Here is an 11,567-nt window from a genome sequence, read left to right on the forward strand (position 1 = left end):
ATTCTATGTAATAGAAATTCCAATAATTCATGTGGTATGATTTTAAACAACTAAAAATTGTCTGTTTTGAATTCAAGCAATTTTTATTTTTCTATTATAATTATTACTTCAAGACAAGATGCTTCAAAAAGCGGTCTTATACTGAATACTAATTCTAGTGATTCAGAGGGCATTGTGTATTGTGTCTGTTGATAATTATGTTGTTATTGTATTGTTTGTTTGGTTTTTGGTTATGGAGGAGAGATAAACATAACGGCAGGCCAACTGAAATGGAAATAGCGCAAGAACTATCGTTTGGTTTCAAAGACGAGTGTATTTTTATTGACAACTTCTTTTTTAATGATGTACGAGAAGAAGAGGTTATTGCTGTCCAAGATGTTGAACCGGCAGAGGTCACTATGGATAAAAACGCTTTCAAAGAAGGTTAGCCTTTGAGTTTTATTTTACTTTGTTAAAATAAATATTGTTATCAACTTTCTGATTCCAAACTCACAAACGCAATAATTAAGTTTATCTCTATTGTGATATGGGCTTCATACTAGTTTGGTCTGGAAAGCAAGCAGAAGTAGTACGGTATTCTAAATTAAAACATTCCATAACTTGGACAACTTTGATAGACTAAAATGATTAGTATTTTAATTTGAAACTATAGCTTGTTACTTGTATTTGTCCTGCTGACAGTCTGAAGGCTGGGGAGTCGTCATTATTTTTCACGGCAGGTGATTTCCTCCATGAGCATGTCGTATATGTTGAAATGTATGCTCTTCAACATACTCTGATACTGCATCTAATAAGCTAATATATTCTAAGCTAATAATAAATTCATTCATTCAAGATCTCAACAGAGAATTTATCATTGTTGTATAAAGTTTGATTAAGATACAGTCTACCAATTGATTGAGTTAGGCTACCCTAACAAGCAATGCGGTAGGTTGATTGATCAAGTAGACTACATTAAGCTATATTAATTTAACAAATTTAAAAATTTTATTATTTTGCAACATTTGATATAAGTCAATTCAATGCAACCACTATAATTATGTTGTACTGTAAGTACTGTAGTAAAAAGTATATAAATTAAATTGAGATTTCTTGAAATTACTTCCAGATTTCACATCAAAGAAATCACAGACACTGGACTCCGATGGTTATAAAAAAATTCCACTAAAAACGCATAAATGCGTTCATTGCTGGAAGGTATTCAGCACACATACGAAAATGGTCAAGTAAGTTTATCTTTTTTAGTCATGTTCTATGTTGATTTTCACAAACACAACGGAGAAATATTCTCCTGGTCAATTTGAAATCTTCATCATTTTGGGTTTGCTCAAATGTCTGAATGGCCGTTTTTACAACTCATCGACTTCTCACCGTCACGATACCGAGTCGGTCCTCCCATTGGCTGAGAGTCAGCTGTTAGTTGTAATCAGCCAATTGGAGGAAACATGTCATCAAAAAATCAGTGAGGAGTAAAGCGACCAATGTCTTGAATGTCTAAATAATGACTGAGACCCTGCTTACCTGCAAATATTATTCATGTGCTATCTAAAGAACTGTGCTATCAAATCTGAGCCATTAGGATCACTTGATAATGATATTATATATTATATCATTCTATAATTCAGCATTCAGTAGTCCATCCAACCATGACCAGCTGGATAGATTGATTCAAAATGTAAAAATTTAACGAAACTAAGATGGGAGATCAGTCATAGAGCTCAAAAACAATGTATTGCCTCTTCGTCCAGGGAGTATAGTGCCAAACTCACAAGCCTCTCACGAAGTGCCCTCTCAAAGATTTTTTCCTCCTGCTCACAGAAAATCCCGACATAATTTCGCAATATAATTTGAATATGACATAATATTTCAAGTTGTTTTATCTCTAGGCCTATATTGTTGTTATAGATATAGGTAGGCTACCTCATTTAATTTGTTCTATTTGAAATCGATAGTAAGTTGTATTGATTTTGTTATATCTTACAAAGAGTCTTACTATTTGTTATAAGTTATGTTAGTTGTAAGAACAGTAATGAATGTTTCCCTCCAAACTGCACGGTACAACAATTTCAAAAATGTTATATTAGTGGCAATTACCATAGAGAAACAATAGCGTAAGTAGATATCCCATGGTATAGGGCGTTTATTTCGCAACTTCCACTGTTATCTCAAGCTGATAGTCCACGCAGTTCTTTCCTGTGAAGCTTTATGACGCTGGTGGTCTCTCGTAGTGTGCCGTTGATACACTCTTACCCGGTCAAAACACTAAAAAAACGACAATAATCGGCTTGAGATAACAGTAAAAATCGGCTTGAGATAACAGTAAAAGTTGGGACATGAACACCCTATACCATGGGATATGTACTTACGCTATTGTTTCTCAATGCAATTACTCAGTGGGTTATTGAAAGAGGTTTTCACAGCTTGAGTGAATTTCTGAATGGAAACCTGAGTGACTGATCAGGTTGTAATTGTTGAATACTCAACGCTGCCTGCTCATGGCGTTACATAAGTTTTTGTAGTATTTTGACAATCCTAGTCAATTGATTACAATTTAGTGTTTCTGTTCATGATGCGATATGTCCAGGTATGCCTGGGCATTGATCGAGAAATTGTAGAATTGGAAATGCAAAGAAAATTCAATTCTATTACTTAGTTGACACTAGAGAATGGCATGATTGCCTAAACATGTCATTTATTCAGAAAACAAAAGGTACTAGTTTATCAATTTGGAACTCTATTCATATTCATCATACCATAATTATAGAAAATTGTCATAGGTTATTAATTTGAAACACTTTTCACATTGATTTGTTTGTCATACTATTTATAGACAATTGTCATACAATGCATTCAAGACCAAAAACAATAGAAAATAGACTACTACATAATAAGTACTGTAACCCCAATAAATGAATGAAATCTATCACTTGTATATTGAACAAAACCTTATAAATATTTTCAGGCACTGCAAAGTCACCCACCAGGGGAACATCCCAGTGAAATGGACATGCAAGACTTGTCACAAACATTTGTCCTCGCGCAAATCCTGGTTCATCCATCAACGGCTACACACTGGCGAACGTCCCTATACGTGTCACATTTGTGGCAAAGGCTTCATTACCAGCCACACGCTTATGAAACACATGGTAATACATCAGGCTGTGCGACCCTACACGTGTCACACGTGTGGCAAAGGCTTCAACCAGAAGGCTTCTCTGCAACGTCATGAGAAGACACACTGTCAGTCACAGTCAGAGTGGGGCTGCGGATTTTGTCCCAAAACGTTTCAGTTGAGACATAGTTTAGAAGCCCATGAGAAGCTACATAACGGAGTGAAGCCGTTCAAATGTAAGTATTGCTCCAGTGCATTCCACACTGTGCGTGCTTTGAAGCAACATAGAAGAGTACACACAATAGAACAGCCTCGCTCCTGTATTCCGTGTCAAAAAACCTTCCCTAACAACGAGATCTTTCTACAGCACATGGAGAGCCACACCAAATCTTGTATACACTGTAAAGCTAACATCCCCAACAATGATTCACTTCTAGAACACATAAAACTCCATGACAGTTCTTGTATACACTGTAAAACAACCTTCCCCAACAATGATTCACTTTTAAAACACATAAAACTCCACCGCTATCCTTGTAAACATTGTGAAAAATCCTTCCCCAACCACGATTCCCTTCTAGAACACATGTCAATCCATAGCCAACCACCCACCCTTAAATGTCCCGTCTGTCCAATGAGTTTCAATATGAGAATCACCCTAAGAAAGCATATCAGAGTGCATGTTATGAGGGGAAATGTGAGGTTTTGTAATTTGTGTCAGTTGGTATTGCACAGTAAACAGGAGACGATTGCTCATTTCGATAAACATATCAAGGTGGCGGTGGGGAATAAAGTTGATGATGTTTTTGGAAAACCTGAGGAAGATGTGTGTGGTTTGAAGGTTGAGGATAAAGTGGGGGATAACTTGGAGCGAGAGGGTGAATGTGACATCAGAAAAGATGGGATTCATTGTGAACATGATGTGAATTTTCTCGAAAATTGTGAACTTGAGAACTCAAGAGTCGTGATGAACGATTGTGATCTGAAGGTAGAAAATGGATGCTTAAAAAAGCATGATGAAGTTAGGGTTAATTGTGAAAATGACGAGAAGTTTCATGAAAATATAAAGATAGAAGTGCCAAGAGATGTGGGAGATGTGGACTTGGAGGAAGAAAGTAGATGTATCGGAAAAACAGATGAATATGTGGTTGAAATTTATAATGGATATAATGCGGATTGTTTTGAAGAATGTATAAGTGAAGTGCCAGGAGATGTGAGGGAAGGTTTGAACTTTGAAGAAGAATATGTTTGTGATACGAGAGTAAAAGACGAAGTTGTATTTGAAACTGACCATGAAGAATTGTTGATTCTTTTCAAGATTGTAAAAGTGAAGTGCCAATAGATGTAATGGAAGTTATGAACTTCGAAGAAGTAAATGATTGTACTACGAGAATTAAAGATGAAGTTGTGATTGTAACTGACACTAAAGAAAATGAAGATATCTTCCAAGATTTCAAGATGGAAGTGCCAGGAGATGTAGTGGAAGTTATGAACTTTGAAGAAGTAAATCATTGTACTACAAGAATAAAAGATGAAGTTGTGGTTGAAACTGATAATAAAGAAAATGTAGATTGTTTTCAAGATTTTAAGGTAGAAGTGCCAGGAGATGTAATGCGAGATTTGGAGTTGGAAGGAGTAAATGAATGCATGAGAAAGGAAGATAAAAATGAGGATATGATGCATAATGAAGATAATTTGAGTTTTTCCAATGAATGTAGAAAAGAAGTAACGGAAGAAGTGATATATTTGGGGGAGAATACAATCAAGTTGGAAAATAACTCCGATAGTTCCACGGGCACTCTCATGAATAATCCAAAAGATATATTTGATGACTTTGAAAATAATGTCTACAATGCAGTTAGTAATGGAGAAGTAAATAGACATAGCAGAGACTTCAAGAAGAATGAGTACAATGTGTCAATTAATTGTGATAATTCAAATTTGTCTGAAGTGTCTTCAATTGAAATTTCTAGTACAACGATGACTGTAGAGGATAATCGGAATAAAATGATTGATTGTGAACAAAATACAGCAAAATCGACAGATGTTATCTACAAAAAAACGACAATAATTAATCATGATGAAAATGCTAATCACTCTATAGTTTACAAGACAGGTGAATGTGACAATAATACACCGATTTTATCAGAAACGAACTACATTAATCCAAGTAATGATGCCAAATATTCCATAGTGTTAGTAAGATTAGTACCAGTACTAGAGAAATCGTTGGATAAAAAATGTGAAAATGATGTCAATTATTGTATAGAGCAATCAAAAATAATACCAGGTGTAGTGAAATGGAAACCTTTTGATAAAAATCTTATCACAGGTGATAATTCTTTACTTAACATAGTTAAAAATGGGGCGAACAATAGTACAATACAAAACAGTGTGAGAAAACAGGATATCAATAGTACGGTAGTTACAAAAAGTGTGAGACAAAAGACAGATAAAAATAGTAGGAAGAAAGAGGTGAAGAAATTTAAAGGAGATCCTATGAGAACTTATACATCTAATAAGGCACAAAGTTATGAGAAGTCCGAACAATCTATTTGTGATGTAGGAATTAAAGAGGATAAGAAGGAATGTAGGGTTTTGAAAGAGGATTATAATTACTTGATTAGTAAAGATAAGGTTGTGGAAGGTAGTATGCAGGTAGAAGGAGGTTCAAATGGATTGAGGTATGGACAGGGAGGAATTGGAGAAGCTTCAAATAGACTAGGGATTAGACAGGGAGGAATTGGAGAAGCTTCAAATAGACTAGGGATTAGACAAGGAGGAATTGGAGAAGCTTCAAATAGGCTAGTGAATAGACAGGGAGGAATAGGATTAGCTTCAAATCAACAAGGAACTATACAGGGAGTAATGGGAGAAGCCTCAAATAAACTAGGGGTTGGACTGGGAGAAATAGAAGCTTCAAATAGACTAAGGGAGGGTCAGGTTTTCATAAGAGAAGCTTCAAATGGACTAGGAATTCAAAAAATAAAGGAAGAAGCTTCAAATAGACTAAGGGAGGGTCAGGTTTTCATAAGAGAAGCTTCAAATGGACTAGGAATTCAACAAATAAAGGAAGAAGCTTCAAATAGATTAAGAAAGAGTCAGATTTCTATGCGAGAAGCTTTAAACGGACTAGGAATTCATGAAGTAAATAAAGGAGCTTCGAATGAATCTTGGGAGAAACAGGGAGTAACGGAAGAACCTTCAAATGTACTAGGAATTGGACAAGGAGTATTTTCAGATGGACTAGGAATTCAACAAGTAAAGGAAGATCCTTTAAATGGACTAGGAATTGGACAGGGAGTAGCTTCAATTGGACTAGAGGAAGCAATTAAGGGTCTTAGTGAAACAGTTCTTCAAGATACAAATTACATTGAGAATGATTCCGGTTTCAGTAGTTTGGAGGCACTGTGTAACGTGGCAGCCTCCGCTGCAAAATACCTGAAATGGGACTCAGTTCGGAGTAAAAGATCACCGAAAAAGAAAAACCAATGTCTGAACGAAATCAGATTCTACTGTAAAACTTGCAACAGATCATACCCATCAAGCCGAGACTTCCGGAAACATAGATGCTCGTTGAGTAGTGTGAACAATAGATGGGCGGGGATCATAGAGAGTGGAGGCTTGTTTACATGTGAGGAGTGTAAGCGGAATTTCCGGTCGAAGAATGGGTATCTGATACATAGGAGGAGTCACACAGGGGAGAGACCGTACGCGTGTCGATGGTGCGAGAAAGCGTTCGGCGATTCGGGAACACGTCACAAACATGAACGTATCCACACCGGCGAACGTCCGTTCCAGTGCGAGCAATGTCCGCGTGCGTTCAACCAACGCGCGGCGCTTCGAGCGCATCAAATCACTCACTCGTCCTGTCTCACACGTTCCTTCACCTGCAAACTGTGCCCTTCGTCCTTCTCCTACTTCGCCAATCTTAGACGTCACGTGATCGTGTGCCACAGAGAGTACACCGCCATACCTTGTCCACTGTGCACCCTACCTAAAACACTCCACTATGACAACACTGCCCTCGTGCAGCATGTGAAAAGTGTTCATTGGGAGGATGGAACAAAATGTTTGATTTGTGATCAAAAGCAGTTTGACGATGTGAACGAGTATTGTAGTCATGTCATCAGTCATGTTAAACGTGCTAGAAATGCGGGTGGAGTGAGGCTGAATAATAATTTTATTAAACAGGAAGGCGATGTTAGTTTGGTGTAAAGATTATATTCTAAAGATCTACAATTTCTATTGTAAATGACATGTTCCATGTTTGATATTCTCTTTTTTCAGGGCTTCTGATTATTAAAGCACGATAAAAAAATATCAATTACCCCTTTTTTCATTACAACACTTGAAAATATCTCTTGAAGAGTTGAAACTAGTATTTTTGTGTTGCAATGAAATAAAGGGTACTTGATAATTTTTATCGTGTTCCATGGTTGATGTACGTTTGGTGTAAAGTCTATATTGTAAAGATCTACAACTTTTGTTGTAAAGAGTTTACAATAGTCGATGTTAGTTTGATGTAAAGTTTTCATTCTACAGATCTCCATTTTTTATTGTAAAGAGTATACAATAGTTGTTGTATGTTTAGTGTAAAAATCTATATTGTGAATATCTACAACTTTTGTTGTGAATAGTTTACAATAGTCGATATTAGTATGATGTAAAGCTACTATTCTAAAGATCTACAATGTCTATTAATTGTAAAGAGTATTCCATGCTTGATTTACGTTTGGTGTAAAGTTTATATTATAAACGTCTTCAACTTTTGTTGTGAACAGTTTGCAATAATCAATGCTATTATGTGTTAAGTTTATATTCCGAAGGTCTACAATTTCTATTGTAAAAAATATACAATGGTTGATGTACGTTTGGTGTAAAGTCTATATTGTGAACATACAACTTCTGTTGTGATGAGTTTACAATAGTCGATGTTCGATTGGTGTAAGGGTGCGGCAGCTTAGAGAGCTATCTGCCATGTGCGATCCTGTAGGTGGTTTCTATATCTACTATATAATTATAAGATTATGCGATCTAGATATCACATGGGTTCCTATGTTTATATCTAGAATATCGGGGACCGAGCTTCGCTCTGGAGTACAACAGCATAAAAAATGTATTACGAAAGAAGAAATTATAATAACATTCATACAGAAATGTTCTATCGAATCACAGTAAATTGAGATTAATTCCAAGAGGAATGCAAAAATTTCCCCTCACAAAGGCCCAGTTGCACAAAAGCGGGTTAAATTTTAATCCTGATTAACTTCACGTGAACCAAATCAGAGAAGACCATTTCAAAAAGATGGATGTACTGGAATTAATCAGGATTGAAAATAACCCGGCTTGTTTGCAACCGTCACTAAGTACCTCATTGAATGAGTACAAAAGTTCAACAGCTGAGTCATAATTTTGACACAGTCCCACACGCATGAGCTCGCGCTCACTCATTTCCATCACCAACTGACGTCGAAATAATATTATTATCAGTTGTTTTCCCAAGGATGAATAATAATTTTCCTTTTAATGTCTTTCAGCGAGTTTTCTTAGGGATGAGACCTAGTGCAATCGAACCCTTATATTATAAAACTACTATGTTCTGAATTTCGTGAGAATCGTTAGAGCCGTTTTCGAGATCCGGTGCAATACAAACATATAAACATCTAAACATTCAGGATCGCAGATGGCAAATCGCTCTCTTTATGGTTCCACTCTAAAGTTTTTATCATTAAAAAATGTATAATAGTTGATGCTATTTTGGTGTAAAATTTATATTGTGAAACATTTAAAGTGAAGAATTGCTATGTAAGTTTGGAGTAAAGCTTTTATTGTGAAGAATTTACAAATTCAATTCTGAAGAATTTACAATGGTTAATGTAAGATGTTTACTTGGTGTAGAAGAATTGCAATGTAAGTTTGGAGTAAAGCTTTTATTGTAAAGAATTTACAAATTAAATTCTAAAGAATTTACAATGTTTAGTGTAAGGTGTAAAATTTCTATTGTAAAGGATTTTAGGTCTCTTCACACCTAGCGTAGCGTAGCTTCGGAAGACGTAGCCGTACTATCTCCCAATGTTGATCAGTTTGTCCATTCCACACCAGCGTAGCGTAGATTTAATAACAGGAGATAGGACGACTACTTCTTCCGAAGGCGTATTTCTAGCTACGACAGGTGTGAAGAGACCTTTACAATTTCCATTGTGAAGAATTTACAATAGTCGATGTTATTTTGGTGTATTTTTATAAAGCTGTTGATATTAATTTTTCTGTGTAGCTGTTGGGTTGATATTGTGGTGGATATATGTGGTTCCATATTGAATGAATAGACTTGAAGTTTGTTACTTCCACTCAATTTATATTATACAGGATGGGTTAAAAGTCCGACCACTGGCTTATATCTCATACACAAAGGTAATTTAATGGTGGGTGTGATTGGGAATCCTACTCAAATTTAAAATACTTTTTACTATGACTCCAAAAATCTGGTCCGCCATATTGAAAGCAACTTTATTTTTTTAAATAGGAAGGTGGTCTGCGATACATGATTCCGATACGAAATTTCAAGAGAAAATGAATGATGAAAACCGCACATCGATATCTCAAACCGTTCAGAAGATATTCACATTATTAATCAATACTATTCAAAGCAGAAGGAGAGAAAAAAGTATGAGAACGGCTTAGTATCTCATAAAGATTGTGATTCCAAGGTTGGTGTGATTGGGTATCCCTCTCAAATTAAAAATACTATTTACTATGACTTCAAAAATCTGGTCCTCATCTTGGATCCGCCATATTCAATGCACTTTTATTTTTTTAAATGAGAAGGTTGGTCATGCGATACAGATTTCATGAACAAATTTCAAGAAAAAAAATGATGATGACAACCGCACATCGATATCTCAACCGTTTAGAGATATTCACATTATTAATCAATATATGCATATCTTGAATGAATAATAGTGGTATAGATTAATAATGTGAATATCTTCTGAACGGTTTGAGATATTGATATGCGATTTTCGCCATTCATTTTTTCTTAAAATTTCGTATCGAAATCTGTATCGCATGACCAACTTCTATTTAAAAAAATTAAGTTGCATTCAATATGGCAGATCAAGATGGCGGACCAGATTGTTGAAGTTATAGTAAAGAAGTATTTCAATTGAGTAGGATCCTCGATCACACCCACAATTAAATGACTTTGTGTATGAGATATTAAGCCTTTCTCGGACTTTTTCCCCATTCTGTATAGTAGTCTTGATTTCCTACTAAACCATCTAAACATCATGATAATCGGATAATGCAAAAGTGATAAACCAGGTTGAAAACTGGAAAAATTTTACATTGAAAACTTGTAAAATACAACTCATTTGACCAATTAAATTATAATCGCTCTACATATTTGAACTGGGTCGAAAAGTTGGTGATCGTCTTTCGTTTATAGTTGAGAGTGTCGGAAAACCAGAAATAAAAGGTCAGATAATTGAGATTTTACTGTATTTTTTAATAACATTTCTTGAGAGACTAGTCTCGGTTATGACACCATTAAATCTTGTTAACTGTAGTAATGAACACAGACAGCCAACGGAGTTTATAGGCAGGTTATAGATAAATTTTTGTACTTTTTTATAAAATAATGATAACTCTCACAGTTCACTCTCATATCAGTGATGGTAAATCAACTGGAACTAGTCCTTCGCTAACTAATAGTTGCTGAATAAATACTAAATAACTGATAGTAACTACTCACAACTGTTGTGACAACTTCAAAGTTTTCGATTTGATGTTAGTTGGTCAAGTTAGTTGTTTTTTTATCATTCATCCCATCATCATCACCTAGGCTTAAAATACTTCTAGAAAGTCGCCTTTGTATAATGATAATAAATAAATACAAGTAAAAACCCAATTGAGATAAAAAAACCCACTATGTTTTATAAATACATTATTTATTAACTCTTTGATATAATAGAATATCGGAAAATCATCATCGCAATGAATTTAAGTTGATTCTTGAAAATTTTTATCATCAATTAATTTTTTATGATAACTTAGGGCCAAGCCACATAAAGAGGTTTTCAGACGAGTTGGCAGGCAGAAACGCTCTTCCCGATTGGCTGATTTCAGCTGATTCCCGAATGCCAACCCAATCAGCCAATCGGAGAGCGTCCTGCCCTGCCAACTCGCCTGAAAAACGCTTTATGTGGCTTGCCCCTCATTGTAAGGGATCATGTTCACTGTTATGATGAAATATTTTTATCATTTTATTTAATTTTATAGCGTCAGATATTGATACTCTGAAAGCGTCTTTACACAATACGGTTTATCTGAAGGAGCCCGGTCTCAAGAAACATCTCAAGGAGGGAAAACTTTCCACAATTCTTGATTCACATGTCGAGATTTTCTTGGAGATAGCTTTTCCTTCCAATTCATCGTACATGTGGAGACGCCTTGA

General features: G+C 35.5%; 3 protein-coding genes across 4 annotated transcripts in view; 2 read left to right on the plus strand and 1 right to left on the minus strand.

The window, feature by feature from the left end:
• Window positions 1–11,567, minus strand: part of LOC111045818 (obg-like ATPase 1) — a 56,470-nt gene that overhangs the window by 43,307 nt on the left and 1,596 nt on the right. The window lies entirely within an intron of this gene.
• LOC111045817 (zinc finger protein 2-like) lies at window positions 224–4,454 on the plus strand. The gene is made up of 3 exons (XM_022331291.2): window positions 224–423; window positions 1,109–1,226; window positions 2,963–4,454. Exons 1-3 carry the CDS (start codon window positions 270–272, stop codon window positions 4,452–4,454), a joined length of 1,764 nt encoding a protein of 587 aa, XP_022186983.2. The 5' UTR covers window positions 224–269.
• On the plus strand, window positions 4,421–8,909 carry LOC120353220. Of its 2 annotated transcripts, none has more exons than XM_039436052.1 (2): window positions 4,421–6,055; window positions 6,137–8,909. In XM_039436052.1, the coding sequence occupies exons 1-2, from the start codon at window positions 4,460–4,462 to the stop codon at window positions 7,328–7,330; spliced, it is 2,790 nt and encodes a 929-aa protein (XP_039291986.1). In that variant the 5' UTR covers window positions 4,421–4,459; the 3' UTR covers window positions 7,331–8,909. The 2 variants fall into 2 exon arrangements, with proteins under 2 accessions (XP_039291986.1, XP_039291987.1); XM_039436053.1 differs by having other exon boundaries at window positions 4,421–6,050; window positions 6,132–8,909.

The sequence above is a fragment of the Nilaparvata lugens genome, chromosome 10 (genome assembly GCF_014356525.2).
Source record: "Nilaparvata lugens isolate BPH chromosome 10, ASM1435652v1, whole genome shotgun sequence".
NCBI classification, from domain to species: domain Eukaryota; kingdom Metazoa; phylum Arthropoda; class Insecta; order Hemiptera; family Delphacidae; genus Nilaparvata; species Nilaparvata lugens.

What these genes read in the sequence shown, in the direction of transcription:
- LOC111045817 (XM_022331291.2), top strand. Translation starts at nt 270, where the DNA reads ATGGAAATAGCGCAAGAACTATCGTTTGGTTTCAAAGACGAGTGTATT. An exon ending in TAAAAACGCTTTCAAAGAAG is followed by an intron (nt 424 to 1,108) that starts GTTAGCCTTTGA and finishes AATTACTTCCAG; the next exon opens with ATTTCACATCAAAGAAATCA. An exon ending in ACACATACGAAAATGGTCAA is followed by an intron (nt 1,227 to 2,962) that starts GTAAGTTTATCT and finishes AAATATTTTCAG; the next exon opens with GCACTGCAAAGTCACCCACC.
- LOC120353220 (XM_039436052.1), top strand. Translation starts at nt 4,460, where the DNA reads ATGGAAGTTATGAACTTCGAAGAAGTAAATGATTGTACTACGAGAATT. An exon ending in ATAGACTAAGGGAGGGTCAG is followed by an intron (nt 6,056 to 6,136) that starts GTTTTCATAAGA and finishes AGGGAGGGTCAG; the next exon opens with GTTTTCATAAGAGAAGCTTC.